Genomic DNA, 27,190 nt, shown 5'->3' on the forward strand with positions numbered 1-27,190 from the left:
CTTTCCTCCATCCCAGAGAAATAAGGTGGTTACATACGAAACATTATAACCTTTCAAAAATAATATGTAAATCCTAGATATTACGAGCCTTGGTAATAACAATGTCATAACATATATATTTTTGTAATAAAACATTAAAACAGGTCATATTATTATAAAACGTTTTATTGGTGAATAATAACCAAAAAAAAAAAAATGTGATTAAAAAGTTCATAGTAAGGCTGAGTACTAATATTACAAGTTCAATTATAATAGTCATAATCAGTCATAATCATTTAATTAAATTTTGTTCGATTTCTTCACTAGTTTCTTCACTAGATTAGTATAAAATAATCACAGTATAAGGCGTATAACATATAAATTGATATACAATTGTGATCCATTATACTTGCGATTCAATATTACTTAATTATAGTTGATATAGTGTTGATATTGAAATAATTGTGCTAGCTTATTCATAGATAAATAATTTATTCATTTTCATGTGTGTATTATATTCGAATTTAATTACTTATTAATGAAAATACATTAAAATAAATAGAGCATTTCACTATGATATGAATTTAAATTTAATAATTTAAATTTGATTTTATTTAAAAAAACAATTTTTATTGCTACAATCATTGCTGTCATAATATTTTTAAATTAAACATTTAACAAAATAAACTATATTTACAATTATTTATTGTCTATTTTCTTGTCCGGAAATAGATTTAATCCTAGTTTATCACTTTTGTATTGCATGGTCATTAATATACTGTCTTCAAGTTTGCAATCAGATATAATATCCCATTTCCAGAATTCAACATTGTCTAATACAGCATAATTTAATTTTGATTTCATTAATTCTCGACAAATTAATAACTGTCTTCCTATTTTTTGGTAGTATGCTTTATTTTTTTTATCAGTACATATTTTCCACTTAAAATTCACAATACAGTCAAGAGGAAGAGTAGAAATATAATACCGTGTAAATGCAACATATATATTTTTTAAAAGTAGTTTAAAATTAGCTAAAAACAAGGCAAGATGTTGACCATTAATTTTAATATTAAACAAACTAAACTTTTCAGAATAATCTATATTTTCAATCACTACTGAAATTCTATCCCAAATTTCAATTTGAAACAAACAAAATCTGTCTATTAATGTTAAACCAACGCTTTCGATAACATTCAGATAGTGAGTATAACATTGTATAATATTAGTATTGTTCTTAAGACACGGTCGAATAATTTCTCCTAATTTTTTACCAATGGTACCGTTAATAGGTACAGGAACATCTATTTCATTTTTTTGCGTCCATGTCCAAGGTTTTTTACATTCCCTTGGGTTGAATATTTCAGACGACACAACATCGGGATCGTCTAATATAGTATTTTCGTTGTAAGGCATAGGACATCGAGCTATATCTTTTCCTGTGTAATAATCTTGTTTTTGTAACTTCAACTGTATAAATGCAGGATATTCTCTGATGAGTATATTCAAATCGTCAATAGTTATAGATGTTTGATTTTCAATATTCTGTTTAAATTCATCATTTGTATAAACAATTATAACATTTAAAATGATTATTTCTAGTAAAATAATATGTAATTTGCCATAATAGTTCATTTTTATCTGTTACAGTAAAAATATTCAGAAACTAGTTTAATTGTTATTATGAAATAAAAATAAAACGTTAAATTTATCAAAAAAAAAAATTTTAATATTAATTTTTTGTTAGTTTTTAGATGAGATTCGTTTACTTCACAGTACTAAACATAAAAAAATGTACTTGAAAACTATAAATTTATACCTCTCAAGTGAACAATTATTTGTTTTACAGTAATGTTCAATTTTTAGGATTTATTTAAATCGTAAATACTTTATATGCAATCTATTTTAGTGTCATAATTGTTGGTTTATGTACACTTTATATATTTTAACGTGATTAAAAAAAATTTTTTTTGGTAAATTTTATACTTCATATTGAAATATTTTTAAAATATTAGTAATATTAAATAAACTTATAATAATGTAATGGTTCTTAGTCATAGTGTATACGTTGCTAAACTGCACCACTTGATTCATTTGATGACAATATAATTATATAATTAAGAGTACTGTTCGTATAGTCTAACCAACTTAAAAAAAAAGTTGACTTTATTTTTAGAGTAATTATTTTAAGAACAGCCACTCGATATTTTCAAAATATTAAATTTGTGTGAATGCTATGCTTTTGTTAGCTGCATATGTATCTCTAAATATAAAATTTTTTTTTTCATCCAGTATATTTTTTAGAGATGTCAAAATTATATTTTTAAATGGCAACATACAAATTTATCTAATGTATAAAAGAAAATTATGTAATTGAGAAAATGACAGGTTGATAAATATTTTGGATTAATGTTACGGAATACGTTTACAATTTTATGGTTAGGCGGAAAAAAGAATATGCCGAAAACTGAATCATGATAAAAATTGTAACTTCCAAATTTCACTTCAATTTATGTTTTAAACAGGGATTTGGAACGGAACAAAAATATTGTTCCGGAACGTGAAATTTCGTTCCGTTCCGAGTTTGCTCCGGAACGGAACTCTTCCTAAAAATCGTTCCGGCCATTTGCTCCGGAACGGAACTATTAGTAAAATTTGTTCTGGTCAGTTGAAACATTGGATATAATTGAAATTGTTGGAGAATTAATTATTTAAATTTAAATTATTTTTATTGTCTATTAAAAAATCAGCTACTAAAAGGACGGATAATCCGTCTAGATGCCCTCGAATAGAATGTATGCTGTCAACTCTTATTCGTGATAAGTTTACTTTCTAATGTTACAAAAAAATCAACTTCCTGCAAATTTCTGATCAGTAGATATTTTTATTGTATTTGCATTGTTATTTACGTGTAAAAATCATATAGTAACTCTATGGTAAAAATGACACGGTAAAATTAAAACTTAAGTTCCATCACTCGTCAATAATAATATTGTTTTTATAAATTCAGAAAAGCGACTGCTAAAATAAATCTAGTTACAGCAATGCAATACGTTAAAATAATTGAATAGGCTGAATATAACGCTCTCCAGTTAAGTCTCTTAAGTACAAAGATCTGAATCCGTATGAGGCTCACCTCTATATAAAAGATAAAAATTTAATAGTAGATTAATATAAAAAAAAACGGTAGCACAGTGGGGTCGAGGCACAGTGTGGACGAGGCATAGATGGGACAAGTATAGATGATATCTGACAGTGATTAAAATCACTATCATAAGAAACGCTTCGATGCAAATCTGTAGATAGTGTTTCCTTTAGAGAAATTGGTGAAATATTTTAAAAGCAACATGAACTCTTATTTCTTTAATTATATCCTGATTAGTAGTTCTTTGATTTTAAAATATAATATATGAATAAACACTAATTATAGTTTTTAAATTTAGTATGAAATTGTGAGGCCAGCTATGATGTATAGTTCATAGTGTTGGGCGGTTGATAAGAATGTAGAACAGAGAATAAGCGTAGCAGAGTTGAGAATGCTTAGTTGGATGAGTGGAGTGACTAGAGAAAATAGAAATGGAACGAGCATATAAGAGGAAGTATAGGTGTTGCGTCAATCGTAGATAAGATGACAGAAATTAGACTTAGATTGTTTAGTCATGTTATGAGGAGAGAAGAATCGGAAGCTGTAAGAACAGTTATAGAAATTAATGTTGAAGGAAGAAGAGATAGAGGAAGACCAAAAAAGAGATGGAGGGATGCTATTGAATGCGATTTGAGGACAGCTGATGTGAGCGTAGAAGATGTGGGAGATCGTGTCAAGTGGAAGCTTAGGATAAGGGTGGCCGACCCCAAGTAGTTGGGATTAAGGCAAAGAAAAAGAAAAATATTACCAGATATTCCGGTGGCAATTGACATAATATGATTGTTATTTCGGAATGTACAATTTAGCGTTTAGTTGGGTTTAAATAATATAGCGTCAAATCAATTACCTACTCTATCGGTTGTATCTCAATATACACTACACTTTAATGATACAATAAATAAATAAACTCACACATACACACATATGCATTTATAACATTGTGTCTAATGTAAGTATAACATGATAAAAAGTAACCGTAAAATGAAAAAAATGGAATATAAATTTTATTACTCATATTAAATGTAATGTAACTCGAAAAATATTTGTTTAAATGAAAAAATATAAGATTATATTTTTATTTATAATTGTCTTTTAAACAACTTTTGTGCGAAACTTTTTTTTGTAAGTTAAATATTTTTTTTTGAGAAAATTAAGAAAGCTCATATTTTTGAACTTTTGCGAGGATTTAAAAAAAAAGCTCAATTCCAATCTTGAGGACTATTAGTATGTCATTATACATATTTTAATTCAACTTTTAAAAAAACAAAATTTTTTCCGCAATTTTTCCTTTGTTGACAGGCCTAGATGTCAATTTTAAACTTGTAATTGAGCTAAAAGTTATGGTAATATATTCAATTTATTTTACTATAAACTTTCATAAATCTTTATCAAAAATTTTTCATCAACTTTAAAGAACCAAAAAAATAGGTTAAAATTGAAAATTTGGACTGATTATTTTTAACATATTAAAAATCAAATCAGTAATAATTTGAAAACAAATTTTTTTTTCTTTTAATTATTATTTTATATATATAATTAGTAATAATATAAAAAATTAGAAGTGATAGAAATAGTCTACTTGCAGATTTGAAAACAACGCGAAAATTTGATTTAGAAAAGTATATTTTTGCTTCTGATGAAAGTTCCTTGTAGTCCAGTGCATTTTTTTATAGTAACAAACAGTTTTTATTGAAAATTATTGTATCAAGCCCTTTAAATTTTTATACACGTAAAAGTAAAGCAAAATATAACTTCTTTATTATTTTTATAATTTCTCCGTTTAAATTACAATATTAAATATCAATTTCATACTAAATTTAATAATTATAATTAGTATATATTCATATATTATATTTTAAAATCAAAGAACTACTAATCATGATATAATTAAAGAAATAAGAGTTGATGTTGCTTTTGGAATAATCCACCAATTGCCTAATTAAAACAAAAAAAAAAAAAGTTTGTTGGGAATTTTTTCTGCTATTCTGCAAAATTACTCCTTCGTTGACTAGAATGAATCATTAAATAGAAAATTTTATGAGAATTAAAACAATGTTATTTTTAAGATTAATATGCAGTCAGAAAGTTTTATAATTACTATTTATTGTAAATTTATCAGAAAAGCTCAATATTTTTTTGCATTTTCCCTCATTGGCAACATTCTCCTTAGTTGATGCTTCTGGCTCCAAATTGTTTAAAGATATGCTTTTATTTTCTTTTGTATTGGCCTTTAGCATCAATTCTTTTGTCTCACCTATTATAGTCTTTGATTCGGGGAAAGAGTTGGGATCTAAATTAATATTTACATCCTTTTCAATGGGAGTATCAGACACTTGGTCATAANTTTTCAATGGGAGTATCAGACACTTGGTCATAATTGACAACATTCTCATTAGTTGGTGCTTCTGGATCCAAATTGTTTAATGATATGCTTTTATTTTCTTTTGTTTTAACGTTTAGCATCATTTCTTTAATGGGAGTATCAGACACTTTTCCATCTTTGGGAACATGTAATGATTCATCCCAAAAAAATGTAAAGCCTTCATCTCGCATTTGCTTTGAATCGGGGTAAGAGTTGGCATCTATAAAGATATTTACATTCTTCTTAGTGGAAGCATCAGGCACTTTTCCATCTTTGGGAATATGTAATGATTCATCCCAAGAAAATATGTATCCTTCATCTTGCATTTGCTTAGAATCGGGGTAAGAGTTGGGATCTAAATTAATATTTACAGCCTCTTTAATGGGAGTATCAGACACTTGGTCATCTTTGGGAACACGTAATGATTCATCCCAAAAAAATGTGTAGCCTTCATCTCGCATTAGCTTTGAATCGGGGTAAGAGTTGGCATCTATAAAGATATTTACATTCTTCTTAGTGGAAGCATCAGGCACTTTTTCATTTTTGGGAACATGTAATGATTCATCCCAAAAAAATGTGTAGCCTTCATCTTGAATTTGCTTAGAATAGGGGTAAGAGTTGGGATTTAAATTAATATTTACAGCCTCTTTAATGGGAGTATCAGACACTTGGTCATCTTTGGGAACATGTAATGATTCATCCCAAAAAAATGTGTAGCCTTCATCTTGCATTTGCTTAGAATCGGGGTAAGAGTTGGGATCTAAATTAATATTTACATCCTCTTTAATGGGAGTATCAGACACTTTTCCATCTTTGGGAACATGTAATGATTCATCCCAAAAAAATGTGTAGCCTTCATCTTGCATTTGCTTTGAATTGGGGTAAGAGTTGAGATCTATAAAGATATTTACATTCTTCTTAGTGGGAGTATCAGACACTTGGTCATCTTTATCTACATTCTCTTTAGTTGGTGCTTCTGGCTCCAAATTGTTTAATGATATGCTTTTATTTTCTTTTGTTTTGACGTTTAGCATCAAGTCTTTTGTCGAACATATTATGTTGCTTTCCCAAATGAATACCTTACTTTTTACTATATGATCGGCAAACATTGTAGAGTTTTGATCTATATTGAAACAGATATATTTGTTATTTGTCGTGTTAGGATGCAAGGACATTTTTTAAAATATATAGTTTACTGTCCGCTGAATATAGTTAGTGGGCAGTCAAAAAACGGTCTAGGTATTTTAATGGGAGCCTTGCAGAAAAAATGTTATAAATAAATGATATTATTGTAATATTATTTATAAAATTGAGTGTCACTATTAATTTTTTTCTTATTATATTATAAAATTTTACAAAATTTTATAATATACAGCGATTATAAAAATTGATTATATAAAAAATCAAGCGTAAGATAACTATCCCTTTGTTACTCATCATCTGCGGACACATATGCTAGGATTATAAGTTTTAAAAATAGCTGATATAGATTAAATGTTTTAGATTTGTTAGATTTTATTTGACTTCAAAAAAATCTCTAATTTAAGTTCAATTGAAATATTTTTTTATTTTAAATATATAATTTTATTATTTTACACATAATTTATTTATTTTACAATTCATTATCTCATGATTGTTATTCTAATTAAATGATTTAATTACATATATATACTTTTATTTACTTATTACCCATAGAAATGTGTGTTTTTTGTAAACAATGTAGTTACTATAAATTTTTATATAAAAATTAGTTTTTTAGAAAAAAAAAACAACTTTATTTATACTTATATTCTTAATCTTTTAATAAAAAATAACAGATAAAAATTTAGATTGTTAAATTTTTCTTATTACCTTTGAAAAATAATTTAACATTTAGGGTTCCGATCTTTAATCATATATATTATTTGTCTGAACCACTTTTGAGACACTCAATTCCATGAAAATTTATTATAGATATACAATATCACAAGAATTATTGTTCTTATTTATCATTCATTGATTAGGATTAAGTAAAACAAAAACGAATATTTATGTAACGTTGATTCATTCGGTATAACTAAAATTAACTNATATTTATCATTCATTGATTAGGATTAAGTAAAACAAAAACGAATATTTATGTAACGTTGATTCATTCGGTATAACTAAAATCAACTTTCTAAATGTATTAAGTATCGAACTCTAGTTATGAATTATTTCATTTTAAATTTGAGCGAAGTTCGATTTTCTCATTAAGTTCACAGTTTCACCCTGCTATTAGATATTTATCTACAGTAAAAATATATCTGCGAACTCATTTTTGAAAAATTTTGTGACTTTAATTTCTATGTGCTTAAAATTGTTATAAATTTATAATACGTGTTAAATCGCAAATAGGGGTTTTCACCCTTCCCATACGATAAATTAACTCCTTTAAAAGTATAAAATTATGCTATGCTATATAAAAAAATTTTAAGGCGGAGAAACATTAATTTACTTATTGTAAACTGTTCTAGATACGTCTAAGTATACTTTTTTTTTATAAAATGGCGTGTAATAATACAATTTAATGTATAACTATATTTGTAATTGTTAATATTAAAAAGAATAATCAAATTTATGTATTACTCGCAATGCTCACTTAAACTGTTCACTAAATAAAAAATAATCTTAGTCTATATGATGTATGCTTTCTTACCAATTTTTTCAAATAGTTCAAATGTAGGTGATATTTTTGATTTGGAGTCTGACATAATTGGCAATGTATCGTTCAAAATACGTAAAGGTCCACACATTTTCCAAAGTAATGAGATCTGATTGATGGATTGGAATGCTAAGTTTCGAATCAAAGAAATATCTTTTCCTTGATTTAATGATTCAAAATGTTTTTCGTTTTTTATGGAGATATCCATTACTGCAAGTTTTATACAAAAATATGAATTTTAAGTTTTCAATTATCTATAAAGATTTTTACAAATAATTTAAACACTAAAAAAGTGGCTTTCAAAATGAAACTCACAAATTTTTGTAAAAATAAAAATATTGTAGTTTGTTATTTTTAATACGTATCTATGACAATACAAAATACTTAACTAAACTCAAGAAATAAATTTAATCAAAATTTTTTTTATTTAAAACGTTAAAATTAGATATAATATCGTGACAAACCAGTATATATAATAACCAAACGAAATATTGATTATCCAGTCAGTTTTTTTAAAACAAACATTTTTTTCGGAAACTATTAAAAATATTAAATTTTTGCAAAGGAAAATATTATTCGATCCAAAAATTTCAGCAGTAATATATAGTTAAATAATATTTTTTACCTCTTCAAGGACAAAATAGCTAAACTTTAGTTTTCTTTGACGGAAACAATAATTTTTAATTTGATTATATGACTTAAAAAAATATTGTTTTTATAATATTTTTTATCTTATAAATTATTTGCTAATATTGCTTGTTTAATTAAATTTAATAATTTTTGACCGATTTTCTATTGATAATATACTTGTTTAGAATGCCTTAGTCATCATTTGTCACAGATGCAACCCGATGATATCTATCGTATAGAAATATCATCTTTAATATTTCATGTCTATTAATAGACGCATACTCTAATATTTAACGCAATTTTACTATCATACATTGTTGAATGTCCGGTGAAAAAAATAAATTATGGTCCATTGAAGCAGATTATTGTTGTCCCCGGTATTATAAAAACCAAATTAATGATGAATTTGTATTTTAAACCAAGTCTTAAAATAATTTTAAAACGCAACGGTTGATCAGATAAAAAAATAAGAAAATTGTTAGAATTTTGTTTTTATCATATTAAACTATAAATAGATGCTCCATTAAGGTTACCATTTATACCTGAAGAAATAAAAAAAAATTATTTAACTACATACCATATTGGGAAAACGAGATCTAGATTATTATTGAATAAGTGGGGGGCGTTATGGCGTAGGCCTTTTTGTTGTGAGTTACTCGTATACCGGACGTCGAATAATAAGTCCAACGCACCTAAAGTTTTTATTCTTTTGTAAAATGTGCAAGTAATCTCAATAAAAATATAGTCCACATTATTAATAAACAACATATTATTTTGTTTAAAAATAAATTATCGAAAGCTATCGACCAATTTTTCTTAACGAAAATTAAAACTTTTCCATCATTTCCAAGAAAATGAATGTTTTCCTTATTGAATCGTTCTGTATATAGTGCTGTTATAGAGATAAAATGTGGTGTAAAAAATTAATATTACATGCATACTTTTTTTTTTGGGTTTTTTGTAAAAAAATAATAACATTTTCATCGATTGTTTACTAACAAATAGAAACAAATATATTTTGCTGTTTAATTTTTTTTATATACATATATGTATATAAAATAGCGCTTCTATTCGTACGTTGGTGAATTTAGCTATGGTAAAAATGTAAGGCAATCAATTTGCTACTATAATTTGTGACACGTCTGTACATTTTTTGTGGTTTATTTTAGCAGTGTAATCTATAAATTCAATAGAACTTGACTGTTCAAAACATTTTGTTTATTGTGAATGATATACATCTAACGAATCTAATCAAATTTATTCATTTAATCAATTAAAAATAAATAGGTACACTCTAAAACATTCCATTTGGCTATGCAACGCCTCATTGTTATTTTTATTCTGATGTTCCTTAATACTTCGAGGGTAAGTGTTGTTTATAGTTTCAAATGTATTTATTAATTTAAACAGAAAAATTAAAAAATACCCTCAAGTTGAGACTCACAACCAAAGAGCATATTTTTAAAATTTTATTGGGATATTATTATAACTTGTTTAAATTTATAATTTACTATCAGTTTAATGATCAAATCTAACAAAACACTATAATATTAATTTGCATAAAATTAAAAGTCTATTTGAGTTGACCTAAATTGTGTAGGTTATATAATTTGCAAAAATTCGATGAAGCATTTGAATTTTTTTTTAATTATTATTTTACTTTTATGGGATATAGATGAAATTAATAATGTATTTCAATATTCAAGACATTTTTAAATTAATATTTTCTATATCATTATAAAAAAATCAGTATCTATTTAAAAAAGATTAGTTTTTAGTGAATTACAAATTACCTTTTTAGCAAAAAAATTCTGCTCTTAATATTTATAAAATTTGTCGCTTATTATCTTAATATTGATATAAATTACTACTGTTATTCGCCGATTAGATCAATTTTAAACTTTCCCACATTAGTATTAAGGCAAGAGATTGTAGATATTACTTTTATATATAAATTCATTATTGGTGTTATAGACGCTCTATATTTATTAGCCTATATTCCTTTAATTTCAATCGCTCAATTCTTTATTTTTCATTTAGCACAAATTATTTAAAATATTCTCCTATTCCAAGAGCTAGGGTCTAATATAACCAGCATTTTGATTTAGCTCTGTTATAATACATACACTACTCATTATTCAGTAGTATATATGTTATTACCTATTAGTCATCAAATTAAAAATATTATTCATGTTAATACTTTAAACTATTCCAAGAAATATGTCTAAAAATACATTGATATAAATCTACTGTAATAATTATAAGAAATTCTTTAGTTGTGACAAATTATCTATTTTAAGTAAAATAATATGTAATAAATAACACAAACTGAGTAATTAACTTATCTGTAGTAAAAGGTCGTNTGAGTAATAAACAGATAATAGTAAAAGGTCGTGACACTTCTTGCATAGATAGATGAATTAAATTTAATATAAAAGGGCATAAAAACTGTCAATCTCTCTCACTACTACTTCACCTTATGAACTTTTAACGAATGCAAGAAGTGGCTTGACAAAATACGATTTTACATAGAAAATTGAAGTATATTCATTTTTTCAACATTAGTTCTGAAATCATTAAGGTAAATTCATATTCAAAGTAAATATAATGAGTACATAAATTAAGTAGGAAACCAGAAAAAGTAAAGTGATCTCTAGAATAAAATATTGTCTAAATAAATAAAGAGAATCAATAACGTTTGTACGAAATTAACCAGCCTAGTCTAATCTTTGAGTGGGTTACCTGTGTAGTCAATACTAATAAAGACTCTCTTGCGAAGATAGAAAACCCACTTGTGGTTCCTATACTACTCGAGGTTTTTATTGACTCGACTCACAGTCAGCACAAGCCTAGATAACTGCTGGTATGAGTGGCGTTGTTGATGATCTATGTGTGATAATTAATCACAATAATTTTCTATTTAAAATTATTATTATATTAATAAATTTTCAAACATCACTTTGCTTTTCTATATTTTACATCTTCTCATATACTCTCATACTCATATCCCGAGAGAAAATTATATTATACCATTTCCATTATTCAATAAATATTATAGTAACTCAACTATTCTCATGCTTATATAATAACNGTTGATGATCTATGTGTGATAATTAATCACAATAATTTTCTATTTAAAATTATTATTATATTAATAAATTTTCAAACATCACTTTGCTTTTCTATATTTTACATCTTCTCATATACCCTCGTACTCATATCCCGAGAGAAAATTATATTATACCATTTCCTTTATTCAATAAATATTATAGTAACTCAATTATTCTCATGCTCATATAATACCAACAAATATAAATAATTTTAATAAATTATCCTTTAATTATTAATAAAAATCTTCATAGTAATTTTCTCCTTTTATTTTTGAGTTACTATAGCTCCTTAACTGACTGTAGAACATGATTCAATTCAAATCCATTTCCGGTGTATAATGGTGGAACTTTAGATTTTTTTAAGTGATTACAACAACTATTACATGCGAATACACTTTGGTTATCATTTAGAACAATATTTATATTAAGATGTCTTAGTAGTTCATTTCGACAATTTATCATGCTCTAGGTAATCTTAAACGATGACAAGAAACACAAGTCTCTGATAAGCCTTGTGTTTTTCTTACATTAAACTCAGACAGCAACGTTTCCCATTTTTGCCTTTCAGCATTTAGTATTTGCTGTTCATGTAATCTATATNTTTGGTTATCATTTAGAACAATATTTATATTAAGATGTCTTAGTAGTTCATTTCGACAATTTATCATGCTACTAGGTAATCTTAAACGATGACAACAAACACAAGTCTCCGATAAGCCTTGTGTTTTTCTTAAATTAAACTCAGACAGCAACGTTTCCCATTTTTGCCTTTCAGCATTTAGTCTTTGCTGTTCACGTAATCTATATGAAGATATATGACAAGAACGCTTTCTATGACTTGACTGCAAGCTACTATCTGAAGGAGCCCTTCTCTTTAACATTCGACTTTTGTTCGCACTTTTATAGGCTTTTCGCAATTCAGGATCTTCTAGTCTTTTTTCATGCTAACTTTAGCAGCTTCTATATTTGCTTTTTTTACTGCTGGGTTATTCAATCGCTTTCTCATATTTAAACGAACNCGCTTTCTATGACTTGACTGCAAGCTACTATCTGAAGGAGCCCTTCTCTTTAACATTCGACTTTTGTTCACACTTTTATAGGCTTTTCGCAATTCAGGATCTTCTAGTCTTTTTTCATGCTAACTTTAGCAGCTTCTATATTTGCTTTTTTTACTGCTAGGTTATTCAATCACTTTCTCATATTTAAACGAGCTGTTTTTCTGTTAGTCTCTTTAAATGCGTTATCCTTTAATCGTTTTCTCATATTTTTTAAATTAATTGTATTATCAACTTTTCTTTTGTAATAATCAAGTCTTGCTATTCTTTTTCTAATCCTATCATTATTGCGTTTTTTTATTTAACAAACTTCACGTTTTCGCTTAATTTTCATACTATAACGTTTTTTTTTTTTTTGTAATTTTGGCAATCTTACCCATTTTGACCCTTCTATCTGTTTTTTTAGCTTCGATGTTTTTACTTGAATTGCTCATTATATTAAATTTACTACACGCATTTACTTTTTTANCTAATCCTATCATTATTGCGTTTTTTTATTTAACAAACTTCACGTTTTCGCTTAATTTTCATACTACAACGTTTTTTTTTTTGTAATTTTGGCAATCCTACCCATTTTGACCCTTCTGTTTTTTTAGCTTCGATGTTTTTACTTGAATTGCTCATTATATTAAATTTACTACACGCATTTACGATTATACTTTCTTTATTGGACACAGCATCAATATTAACATCTACTATTTTATCATTATTTTGCGGTTCTAAGTTATGATTTAATAACAATTCACACAATTCTGATTTATAACAACTGTTATCATTAAAACAACTAACAGTTATATTAAAATGTTTTAAACATTCATCATATAAAGACCTTCTAGTCGTTTTATTAATTTTCATTTTAAGCTTTCTTAAAATATTGTCAATAATTTCTGATATTCCACCGACTCAAGTACACTTATTGGTCGGGGTACTCAGTATTTTCGCCTAAGTGAACACGACTTGATTTTACTTAACTAAACTTAAATAAATATTCATATAAAACGCAAAACCCAACAATAACCAAAACAATCAGCAGTACAAATAATAATAAAAACAACAATCCTAATAGTTACCCATAAAAATGACAATCAATGTGTAAAGTATTCGATATAGTAACAATAAGAAGTTTACTACGCGATGATCGTACACTGACTTCTTATCAGAGTTCAAACTCTAATATCTCGCGATCCCTATTATTCTCGTCTATTTTTTGCGCAACCAAATACGTCTTTTTTCCCGAGCTGAAAGTTACGAAATTTTTAAAAAAACTAATAACGTAAAACTAAAAATACTTATGTCCACACCGAAAGATGGAAAAAACATACACATACTACATAGAAAAACATAAAGGATTTAAAACCCAGCAATTTTTTCTTTTTTCTTTTTTTTTTTACTTTTTTTAAGGAATAATCATAAGAATAAGTCACATCTTATCGATCCACGACGAAAAACTGCTAAGGGCTTCCACAGGTCTCAAATACAAAAAAACTACCACGCTCTGCAACCAAAAATGATATTCCACCGACTCAAATACACTTATTGGTCGGGGTACCCAGTATTTTCGCCTAAGTGGACACGACTTGATTTTACTTAACTAAAGGAAACAATATTCTTTGACAACACAAATGTATATTTTATTATTATTAAATATCATAATACATAAATTAATCTACCATTAGCACACAACTATAGTTAAATGGTTTATATGCAACCTGGTTACTTCAGTTCTTCGTAGACCAAGACCAGACACGTTTCCTTACACCATAAACTCGTGGATGGGCATCCAAATCCACCTTTGATATTGAATTGATGATCACGGATCTCTGGGTTGTGGGCTCTCAAGTTGAGGCACTCACCGTCCGTCATAGGATCGTCCCAGCATAGGTGCTAAACACATACTCGCCGTAAACCACGACGCGCACAATTTCGATCGCGTTAACCGGTTGTATACAAGTGGCGCTACAAATGATCGGTGGCCAAACATTTTCAATATTAAAATTTTTAAAATCTGTCGATGAATAATTAAAATTTTCAAAAATCTTAATAATTTTAGAATTAACTCCACAGTAATTTGTGGGAACAATACTAACTAATTTTGAGCTAGAATTGGAATTATAATCTAGAATTTTTCTTAAACATGAGTTTTTATAGTTAATATAATATAACATTTTTTTTTTTTTTAATTAGCATCATTTGGTTTATTGTAAATTATATTACAAATATTTATAACGTANAATCTGTCGATGAATAATTAAAATTTTCAAAAATCTTAATAATTTTAGAATTAACTCCACAGTAATTTGTGGGAACAATACTAACTAATTTTGAGCTAGAATTGGAATTATAATCTAGAATTTTTCTTAAACATGAGTTTTTATAGTTAATATAATATAACATTCTTTTTTTTTTTAATTAGCATCATTTGGTTTATTGTAAATTATATTACAAATATTTATAACATAATTATGCTTCACAGTTACTTTTGATTATTCTAAATCAGGATATTCAGAACGAATGTAGTCGGCAACTTCATTTAATTTATTATCAAACTTCATGATAATTTATTTTATAAGTAACACAATTTAATTAAAAAAATACTACTATGGGTAAACTTCAATTAACATTTTATAACTGATTTACAATAACCATAGNTTGTAAATTATATTACAAATATTTATAACACAATTATGCTTCACAGTTACTTTTGAATATTCTAAATCAGGATATTCAGAACGAATGTAGTCGGCAACTTCATTTAATTTATTATCAAACTTCATGATAATTTATTTTATAAGTAACACAATTTAATTAAAAAAATACTACTATGGGTAAACTTAAATTAACATNAGTATAATATAAGCTTTACAATAGTAGTAAGCAATTTTTGAACTCTTAAGCAATATAATAATTCCATATAAAAGGGAAATGCAGGGTAAACAAATTAATAATGGTGGGAAAAAGAATATAAAAAGGAAACATGAAAAGTATAGGGNTGAGTATTTACATATAAAGAAATAATTAAAACAAACAAAAAAATTAGATTAAAATTATTACTGACTTTGATTATTAATATGTTAAAAATAATTATAGCAAAATATCATTTTTAACCTATTTTTTTTTATTCTTTATGAAAGTTTATAATAAAAAAAGTTGAATTTGTTACCATAACTTTTAGTTTAACTTACAAGTTTTAAATTGATATCATTAAATAGAAAATTTATGAGAATTAAAAAAATTATATTGTTAAGATTAATATGCAGTTGGGAAATTGTATAATACTTATAATGTTACAATATTTACAGTGAATTTATCATAAATGTACGATTTTTTTACATTTTTATCGTAATAGATAACTTAAATAAAAATCATAGTAATCATTTCTAATTAACTTTTGGCGTTTAAAATGACGAAATAAAGAAGGTTATGCTTATTACTTTTAACATATTAAAAATCAAATCAGTAATAATTTGAAAACAATTTTTTTTTTCTTTTAATTATTATTTTATATGTTANAGAGCTCGGACGACGAACTCGTCGTCAATATATATATACATAAAACAATAATAAACCTTTGTGTCTACGTTGGGGCACTACCAACGTACGACATATGTTAAAAATAATTATAGCAAAATATCATTTTTAACCTATTTTTTTGATTCTTTATGAAAGTTTATAATAAAAAAAGTTGAATTTGTTACCATAACTTTTAGTTTAACTTACAAGTTTTAAATTGATATCATTAAATAGAAAATTTATGAGAATTAAAAAAATTATATTGTTAAGATTAATATGCAGTTGGGAAATTGTACAATACTTATAATGTTACAATATTTACAGTGAATTTATCAGAAATGTACGATTTTTTTACATTTTTATCGTAATAGATAACTTAAATAAAAATCATAGTAATCATTTCTAATTAACTTTTGGCGTTTAAAATGACGAAATAAAGAAGGTTATGATGATTATTTTTAACATATTAAAAATCAAATCAGTAATAATTTGAAAACAATTTTTTTTTTCTTTTAATTATTATTTTATATGTAATTAGTAATAATATAAAAAATTAGAAGTGATAGAAAAAGTTTAATTGCAGATTTGAAAACAACGCATAAAGTTATATTAAATAGTATATTTTTGCTTCTGATGAAAGTTCCTTGTAGTCCAGTGCTTTTATTTATAGTAACAAACAGTTTTTATTGAAAAATATTGTATCAAGCCCTTATTTTTATACACGTAAAAGTAAAGCAAAATATAACTTCTTTATTATTTTTATAATTTCTCCTTATAAATTACAATATTAAACTATTGTCGTAATATAATCGTCACGATTATTTATACGAGACAACACTAAAATACCCTGTTCATGTACTCAACAATGTTATCTTTTTTAGTATTTATTAGTATAAATTTTTTTCATTTCAAATAGTCACCACTTCTATTCTTAGAAATGGTACATTTTAACTTGTTTCATTATACATTATATTCTTACAAGGACATGATCCCTTTCGAACAAAAACTTAGATAAACATTTAAAAGAAATAGTCAAAAAACTCACACTGTTTAACTACATTGTAGTGTATGCGGTTCGATCATCAATCAATTAATAATTACTTTTAAAATCCTTCCTCACCAAAAGAAATTCTATATATTATTTTTGTCATTGTTATACTACTATTAATAGTTAAATGCATTGTATCAATTTTCGTCTTGCTTGTAAAAAAACATGTTAATGCTATACAGGGTGTTCAGTAAGTCAGGAAACAAATTTCTATTGTTCTCATTGTTACAAACAATGAGAACAATAGAAACCCGTTTCCTGACTTACTGAACACCCTGTATATGTAAATGTCAAAATAATTTATGTTCTATTCATCTGTATTGATCTCTGTGTTTCATGCTTATTTATCAATAAACAATTATACTAAAAATTCGATTGTGACGATTTTTGGGGGTAAAAATATATTATAAAAAGCCAGAGCAAACCCTTGCTCCTGGCTGTTCATTTCATGCTCCGTATTGGGCTGTTCTTTTCGTGGTCCGTATCGCTNGTGACGATTTTTGGGGGTAAAAAAATATTATAAAAAGCCAGAGCAAACCCTTGCTCCTGGCTGTTCATTTCATGCTCCGTATGAAATCTGAACTTGTGTATTTATTTAACATTTTCACCGATATCATCACTAAGGATAATTATAAGAACCAGAGAATTTACCAGGTAAGATTTTTTTTACATTGTTATTTTATGACCCTCGAATTACACTCCGAATCAAAAGTAACTCTCACTTACACATTTTCTAATAACAACTATTATTACTCTGATCTTTTTTTTTTCATTTAATATTTTTTTTATATTTTTCATTTATATTTTTGAGTTACGGCACTATTAAATATCGATTTCATACTAAAATTAATAACTATAATTAGTATTTATTCATATATTATATTTTAAAATCAAAGGACTACTAATCAGGATATAATTAAAGAAATAAGAGTTGATGTTGCTTTTGGAATAATCCACCAATTTCTCTAAATGAAACAATATTAACAGACATNCACCAATTTCTCTAAATGAAACAATATCAACAGACATGCATCGAAGCGTTTCTTATGATAGTGATTTTAATCACTGTCAGATATCATCTATACTGGACCCAACTATGCCACGACCCCACTGTGCCCCCACCGCACTGTGCTGAGTTTTTATTTTTTGTGTCTGTTATCACTTTTTCTCAGCTCTCACCGAATTGATTTTTCTCAACTATACATCAAAAGATCAAAAATCGTATCTAGTTGCAGATATTACCCTCAAATATTTTTTCCTCGTTCCCATAAATGAAGAAAATCCCCCCAAAAATTACGATTTTTATTTATATTTTTAATTCTTTGTATCTTTTTAATTTTAACTTTATAATTAAATGGTTCAGTGCCATATTAACAGATTATTTTGTTATTTGTGATTCAAATTCAAGATTTATTTTTTTGCCAGTTTTGTATGAACACCAATAATTTCTATTCATGGATAAAAATATTACGAATGAAATGCATCATACAAACGAAATGCATAAAATATAGAGTTTAGAACTATAATTATCGGTAATACATTCTTGCCTCTCTTGGATAATTTCAGAATAAAGAGATAACTGAATATTAGCACTGTACTCTTTAACTGTTTGGATAAATTTTAAAAAAATACTTAGCAATAGTAAAACATGTATCTCATTTCTATGTTATCGAGGCAATTAACACAAACCCCAGACAAAGTATAAAACATAAAAATGGTATACCAATAATAATATAAAATGATACACCAATGACAGGGTCCACATTTAAGTTTTAAACGTTATATCTCGTAATGTTTTAATTCGGTTTTTAGATGTACTAGGGAAATTATTTACTGTAATGTTTTTTCATTATTTTTTTAGTTCCTCGTATATACCAAGTGTATATTTATTGTACACTGGATTGATTTGTGATGAATGTCTATTGCAATATATTTATACCTTTAGGTAGTCCGTATTTAAGTTATATTAAAAGGTGTTAGGATAATAACACTGTTTAAAAAAAAGATAAAATTTGTTTAAGTAACTAAAATAATATATAAATAATATTTGTTAAAATGATTCATTGTTTTAATTTACGAATTTATATCTTACAAAATACCCATTTATTATTAAAATTAAAGAATAAGGAAACACATAGCCAACATGTTATTACTATTTTTGTAACAGTCTTAAGAACATTATATGTTAGTTATAGTGTGTTTTTAAATTTATATCTTCAATCAACAACGTTCATCGACTTCTATTATATTAATAATTAAAATATTAAAAGTGTTCACGTGAAAACCCTGGCGATTTAATTGGATTGTAGCTTTTTCAAGGTACTCTAAATCTATAAGTTGATAAGTATGCTCATTAGGAAGTTGTTCTTTGCGGTCATTCTTTGTTCATTTTATTTCGACGAATTATTTTATATCGTAGTAAGTACTACATAAAATACATAAAATAAATACATTAGTTCAACATAAAATAAAAACTTTTTTAATGTTTTATTTTGTTTGACTATTTTACAAAAGAAATTAATTGTTTTTTTTTAACGTTTTGTTAATTTTTTTAATATTGTTTAATTATCCCATGAAACTTAAGTAAATTTTTAATGGAGTTTTTTTATTGCTTTACTATATTTTACATAGAATTTTTAGAGTTATCACTTAAATAGGATGCCTTTAACTAGTTATCTTCTAATTTGTATGATCTTTAACCTGTTATATTTATTAACACATAATTACATTTTAACCGTTATTATAATAACATTTGGGTTAAAATTTTATATATATAACTTAAGGTATTTTTTTTATTTTTGTCCTAATTTTTTATATTAAGACTAAATTGATATTAAAAACAAAACTCTTATAATAAATAAATTGTTAAATTACCTATTACATCTACATTCATATATTTTGATTATTTTATATTCAATTTAGTGATATATTTTAAAATATTATGTACTTTTAATTATTTATATTTACTTAAAAATGTGCGTTTTTTTAAATTAAATTTAATCAGTATGCATAGAGCAATTGATCTTTATAATATGTATGTTAATACATACATAATAATTTTATATTGTATATATTTACATAAGTCATTCAAATGACATATCTTTTAATTATTATCATTTTATATACGTTTTAAAAACATTTTTTAAATATAAGAAAAATATGCAATAATTATTATTATTCAAAAGACAAAATGGGCATAAGAACATTTTAAACACATTTATTTAACATTTCATTAATATTTTTAAAATATATTAATAAACATTTAAAAAATATTTTTTTTTGGATTTTGGGTATTATAAATTAGTTTTAATAGCATAAATAATTTTATCATAATTTATGACTTATTTTAAATACTTTAATAAGTTTTAAGAATTATATTATTAGAAAGTGTTTCCCGCTCTTTTTTAATTATCTATGCCAAAATATTTCTAGTTAAAAAAAATTAAAACTAAAAATTTCCTAATTAATGAAATTCTAGATTTTATCTTGTACAAATATACCAACAAGCTGATAAAATAATTAAAATAAAAAAACAATGAATAAGGAAACAGATTTCTATGTTGTGGAAATGGCTCAAAATAATAATAACGATACAACACTCATATATGACGACCGTAGTAAGTAAGATTAATTAAATATTACAAGTATTAAAAAGTAATCGTTATAGTTAGTATACTTTTTATATTATTATTTTACATGTTCTATTCGTACTGATAATATTCCATATATACAGGGTGTTCAGTAAGTCAGGAAACGGGTATCTATTGTTCTCATTGTTACAAACAATGAGAACAATAGATACCCGTTTCCTGACTTACTGAACACTCTGTATACTAGTAATAATAATATTTTAATTTTCGTTCCGTGAACGTTAAATTAAAATTTATATAACATAATATTTTTAGATTAATATGAACATAGGCATAAATTGGGAAGAGCTTAGCCCAAACTTGCTTGTCATAACATACTCAATTGTTCACAAAAGAGTATTGTCATTTATTTAAAAAATAATGCATCGATTTTTTTTAAATTACACATATTTCTTGAATTATTAATTACTTTTTAGCATCATCCCTTATAATATAAATGGGCGTTAACTTAATTTCTTTAAATGGCAACATATATATGTAACTTAACCTTATTAAGAAGATGACGAGTCTATAGCAACTTTTGGATCAGTACTTCGGAAGTAATAAACATTTTTATGTTTGGCCCGGAGAAGTGTGGTCCCAAAAAATGTCTAATAATAAATATTGTTATACCCGCGTCTCACCTCCAAACCATAAATTAAATAATTATAACTTCCGAAGAACTGGTCGAAAAGTTGTTATTGACCAGATATTTTCTTAATTGAATCATTTTTTTTTTTGTAAACAGGTTAAATATATGCGTTTTTATTAAAAAATAAGTTTGATACAATTTTATGAAGATAAAGGAAGGAGATCAGACAATTTTTTTCAAAATCATAAAACGTAGAATATTATTAACTTATGAGAAGGAAAAATATTAGTATATTTTATACTTTAAAGATTATGCGTGAATTAAATTTAAACAATTATCATGGATCAGGCTCTATGTGGGGGAAATGTTAGGGATTGTACTTAAAATAAAAACAAATAATAGAAGAGTGTTCCGGTCTCCAAAAGATTTTAAGATCTTTTTTTTTTGCTCATCATATCATGAAAAAATAATTAAGATGTAAAAAATTAAACAAATTGTTGATAAGGTTAAAATTAAAATAAACGACTTTTTTTCATAAAACAATGATAATTTAAAAAAATTGTTTTTTAAAATTCGATGAAGGTTGGATAAATTAACTGTACTTTTGCGTTTTACTATCAAAAAATTTGTGGTAGGGAGAAATTTGAGAAAATCTTCCAAATTTTTTTTAATATTGCGCTTATAAAAATGAATTATGTTAAGATTAAATTAAGGATATCAAAATTATTTTTAGGAGCATCAGTCCCATTTAATGCTAAAGCATTAAAAGATCTCAATCGCATTCAAATTGAAGAAATTAATGGGCTAAGAAAAAAGATAAATGAACTCGAACATAGACAAGCAATGTTGGTCAACAATATCAATTGTGGTAACTAATTTTTTTCAGTAGTTTTTAATATATTTATAACATAATCTTTATAGAAAAAGTTTAACAAAACATTTATTCTCAAATTAACTCCTTTGGAGATGGGAAGAGAGGCAATTGGCCTTATGGTTTAATGTACTGATAGGTAAAGTTATGATTTTACAAATTCTATCAATTAAATGGATTTAGAAAAATAATAATTTTACTATGTTATGTTTAAAAAATGCTCAGTAATCGTTTAGTAATTTGATGATAAATAAGAACAAATTCTGTTTATCAATTTCAGATTGTGTAAATATCACAAAGTATTATATTAGCGTTACGATTGCAAATTTTTAACCTCTTACCTTATTATTTTTTAGCGTCAACGTTACCTAAAAGACCGTATTTTAGTAATTAGATTTTCTCCTCCCTTCTAAAAATTAATTCCAGCACAAATTTCTAATAAAATATATTTTGATTGAATTAAAATGTTTTGTTTTATTTTTTTCAGTTTATGCTAAAGAAACTAATGTACCCAAGGTAGTCGTCAATGTATTAGGTTCTCGAGATCCAAACATCATTCCTCATAAAGAACCACAACTTAGAATTAAAAATCATTATGGAGTAAGTCAAACATTTTTTTTCGATAATTGTCAAATGAAATTGAATTATTATTGAAAATAGGTCCGGCTTATTGGTGATAATATTGCTGTCAAGCAAAAAAAAAAAAATGAAGCAGTTTTTAAAAAGTGATATCATATTATGAAAATACTGTGTATATTTGAAACTAATTATAATGTTATTTTCGACACTCATTTTAATACTTCTTGAACTTTTAAATATTAAGTACAATTTTTATTCTTCTTTAATTTAATTAATATCTTGTTAAATTTTTTATTTAATTAACTTAATCAATTATTTTCATGTGGATTTTTTCCTATTTGTCTTATTTTGTTTTGTAACTATTGCTATTACTTTAACTAATTTCAAATTAATTTAGAAGGAATTTTATGATATATTTAATCAGTATTAGATATTTTATATTTTATATTTATTATTTATACATATATTTTTTATTTAATGTCTTATACCAGAGATATATTTTGATATTTTAATTTAAGACCTATAATACAAAAAATTAAAAAAAAACACAGCACATTGGGTCGTGGTGTAGTTTGGTTCAGTATAAATGATTTTTGATAGTGATTTTACTATCATAAAAAACGCTTCGATGCAAATCTGTAGATAGTCTCTAATTTTAAGAAATTGATTGATTATTCTAAAAGCAAAATTAACTCCTACTTCTATCATTATTACTAATTTGTAGTTGATTTGTATATATAATTTATGAATAAATATCTATTAAAGCAGTTCAATGTATTATGAAATTTGTATTTAATTTTAGTATTGAAATTTTTTCGGAGAATTTATAAAAAATTAAAAGTAGTTATTACTTTTTTGATAATAATTTGTTGTTAATTATGAATAAATGGTCTGCAAAAAATTTTCATCATAGTAAAAAAGATACTTTTATTATTCAACTTTTCGTAATTTCAATTCAGAAATTATATGTTTTCCATCATAAATAATATTTGATCTTATTACTAATTAGTTTTAAATTATAGGATATAACTATAAGGAAAATAGTTTTGAATATTACATAGAAATTATTATGTCTTTGGAAATGATTTAATATGATAAAAAAATAATTAAAAACACAAAAAATTGTTTTTAAATTATTACATAGTTTAAAAATAATCAGTGCAAAATATCATTTTTAACCTATTTTTTTTTTGGTATTTTAAAGTTGATTTTTTGAAAGATTATAATAAAAAAAAGTTGAATTTTTTACCATAACTTTAAGCTCAACTTCAAGTTTGAAATTTACANAGATTATAATAAAAAAAAGTTGAATTTTTTACCATAACTTTAAGGTCAACTTCAAGTTTGAAATTTACATTATTAAATAGAAAATTTTATGAGAGTAAATAAATAGTATTGTTAAGATTAATATGCAGTCAGGAAATTGTATAATTACTATTTACAGTAAATTTATTTGAAAAGCTCAATATTTTTTTTTGCATTTTTATTGTAATAGAGCACTTTTATAGAAATCATACTAATCATTTCTAAATAATTTTTGGTGTTTAAAATTATTCTACATTTGAAATATTTAGAACATAATTAATTTTAATGATTTACTTTAACTAAAAAACCTAATCAAAAATGTTGTTAAAAAAATCTGCTCATTTGAGTGAATTACAAAATTTGATTATAGTCTTCAATTTTGAAGACTATAATTTTTTCAATNACAAAATTTGATTATAGTTTTCAAAATTTTTTATTAAATTCAGGTAAAAATAAAAATAATTTTTTTTAGATTTATGATTTATATAGCAAAATTTAACCAAAAAATTTGGAACATTATAGACATTATGGACTTTTAGTAACACACAAATAAAGTTAAAAAATTATTATATTACAAAGTAAAATTATTTAATTTTGTAGTTGAAACCAATCATCATATCGTACCTAATTCGACAATAAATATTTTAAAAACATTAACAATTAAAAAAATAAATAATAAATTTACAAAATGATAAGTACTTATCTCATGTGTCATTAAAAAAAAAATTAAATATTGATTTGGTCTTTTTTAAAAAAGTTTATTATAAAGTTAGAAAAAAAAAAATTTTTTTTTTAAAAATAGTATTACTAAAAATAGTTTTACTCCATGTAAACAAAATAAAGTCCAACATTTTTTTTTTCATATCGAAGTATATTACATAAGTGTAATTTAAGATATATATATATAAAAGTGTCAGTATTTCTGGGACACTTAAAAATTAAGTTGAAAAAGTTCTACTTTTATATACGTATTATTTGTAATTTTTTTGGAGATTTTCCCCATTTACGGGGAACGAGGGAAATGTTTTCAATTTTTGAGGGTAATGTCTTCGGCTAGATACGATTTGTGATCTTTTGGTGCATCGTTGAAAGAAATCGGTTCGGTGAGGGCTGAGAAAAAATGGAAACAGACACATCATAGTATAATTAATATAAAAATTAAATTTATCTTAAAAGTAAAATAAGCATAGGTATAATTTTAAAATATTAATATTTCCAAGTCTTAAAATTGTTGTAGTACCTTTTTGTATTATATGTTCTACTTATTTTAATAAATAGAACTGACTGTTAAGTTTTTCTGATAGTTATCAAAATGAAAATAGAAAATTTATTGTATCATCTAAATTAATTTTAAGTCATCATGTATATGTGCATACGAAAATTAATTGTACAACATTTAAATGCTTTATTTACAACATACTTATTCAACTTCTAATATCATTAGAATTTGACACCTATTGTTTAGTTTTTTTAATTACTTATTTATTTTCAATGTATAAATAAATTGTTAATGTTTAAGAAACTATTTTGGTAATTCTTAAAACTTTATATTAACATTGTATAAGCATTGTGTAGTAGAAATATTTTTATTATTTCATCGCGACAGGTACCATGTTTTTGTCTACATGTCAAAGAAATATGTAAGTAAATTTGTGCGCCTTAGTATATTCAAACAAGGATTTCGTGATATAATGCTATTAGCTAACGATTAGGTATGACATTAGGAAATGGTCGTATTCAGTTAAAATAACTGAGCAAAATATAGATCACAATTTTGAATGTGTGCACTAAAATTGATAATGATAATCTAAGATTATTGAAAAAAAATCATAAAATAACTTACTATCAATGATTCCTCCTCGGTGGATTCGAATATCTGTAATATAAAATTAATTATTCTGTGAGCCAATTGGTTTCTTATAATAGTCGTTGACATTGTACCAAGTCACGCGAATTATTTTTTATTGTTTACACGCAATTGAAATGGAGAAGATACGTCTACGACTAGCTTAGGGCGCTTCTGGAATGTTTTCTTGTTTCCTTTTAGACTGAATAAGTATAACTACAATAATAGGCATTACTAAGAGTTTAATTCATGTCATTAGGTGTTTTTTATTCTATTTAATAGATTTGATTTTAATAAAATAATTAAACTTTGCCTAAATTTGATTGTTATAACTTGCAGCAACTATCATTAAAATGAATGAACAGGAACAGGTAAGAATTTTTCTATAGGACTAGTAAAGTAATTATTATGATGAATAATTATTTCATCGCTAACTGTAACAATTATATTTTTATATACGATACGTTTATTTGTGGGTTTATGCAATTGTCATTTAAAGTTTATTATTGTCGAATATTTAAGTACGAGACTCTTTATACATTTGACAAATCGATTGTCATAAAACTTTGCAACTATCATTTAGATAACATACTTGCATTACAACTATTTCTTTTTTATAACTCATAAAAAAAAGTCAATAGTAATAAAGTAAGTTTCGTTACAAAAGTTTTTATTGTTATTATTTTTATAAGTTACTGAATGAATCATATGATCTATAATTTATTTAGTAATATTTTATTATTCTTAAATAGAGTAACCTGAGGAATAGAATTTTAAATATGAGTTTCAATTTTTCAGTTGAAATTGGCTTTTAGATAAGTATAAATTAACAATTTCTATTAGATT

General features: G+C 25.0%; 3 protein-coding genes across 4 annotated transcripts in view; 2 read left to right on the forward strand and 1 right to left on the reverse strand.

Moving 5' to 3' along the window:
• Positions 1-5,461: 5,461 nt before the first annotated feature.
• Positions 5,462-8,377, reverse strand: LOC126905006 (uncharacterized). Its single transcript, XM_050684407.1, has 2 exons — positions 8,164-8,377; positions 5,462-6,609 (listed from the first exon to the last, which is right to left on the reverse strand). Exons 1-2 carry the CDS (start codon positions 8,375-8,377, stop codon positions 5,462-5,464), a joined length of 1,362 nt encoding a protein of 453 aa, XP_050540364.1.
• An 11,326-nt stretch (positions 8,378-19,703) lies between these two features.
• On the forward strand, positions 19,704-25,695 carry LOC126903489 (uncharacterized). 2 transcript variants are annotated; one of them, XM_050681663.1, is made up of 5 exons: positions 19,704-19,940; positions 21,001-21,139; positions 22,477-22,611; positions 23,102-23,214; positions 25,491-25,695. In XM_050681663.1, exons 2-5 carry the CDS (start codon positions 21,058-21,060, stop codon positions 25,566-25,568), a joined length of 408 nt encoding a protein of 135 aa, XP_050537620.1. In that variant the 5' UTR covers positions 19,704-19,940; positions 21,001-21,057; the 3' UTR covers positions 25,569-25,695. The 2 variants fall into 2 exon arrangements, with proteins under 2 accessions (XP_050537620.1, XP_050537621.1); XM_050681664.1 differs by lacking the exon at positions 25,491-25,695 and adding an exon at positions 23,275-23,783 and having other exon boundaries at positions 19,706-19,940.
• Positions 25,696-26,567: 872 nt separating this feature from the next.
• LOC126903486 (dynein axonemal heavy chain 5) overlaps positions 26,568-27,190 on the forward strand; it is a 30,584-nt gene continuing 29,961 nt past the window's right edge. The window contains exon 1 of the mRNA XM_050681658.1: positions 26,568-26,715. Coding sequence (XP_050537615.1) covers positions 26,698-26,715 — 18 coding nt within the window. The 5' untranslated portion in view covers positions 26,568-26,697. The remainder of the gene's footprint in view (positions 26,716-27,190) is intronic.

Source organism: Daktulosphaira vitifoliae, unplaced genomic scaffold (genome assembly GCF_025091365.1).
Source record: "Daktulosphaira vitifoliae isolate Bord-2020 unplaced genomic scaffold, ASM2509136v1 Scaffold_4, whole genome shotgun sequence".
Classification (NCBI taxonomy): Eukaryota; Metazoa; Arthropoda; class Insecta; order Hemiptera; family Phylloxeridae; genus Daktulosphaira; species Daktulosphaira vitifoliae.

Excerpts from the sequence above, each read along its gene's own strand:
- LOC126903489 (XM_050681663.1), top strand. The coding sequence starts at position 21,058 with ATGAATAAGGAAACAGATTTCTATGTTGTGGAAATGGCTCAAAATAAT. Across the intron at positions 22,612-23,101 it reads GGTCAACAATATCAATTGTG|TTTATGCTAAAGAAACTAAT; the intron begins GTAACTAATTTT and ends TATTTTTTTCAG. Across the intron at positions 23,215-25,490 it reads GAATTAAAAATCATTATGGA|ATTTTCCCCATTTACGGGGA; the intron begins GTAAGTCAAACA and ends ATTTTTTTGGAG.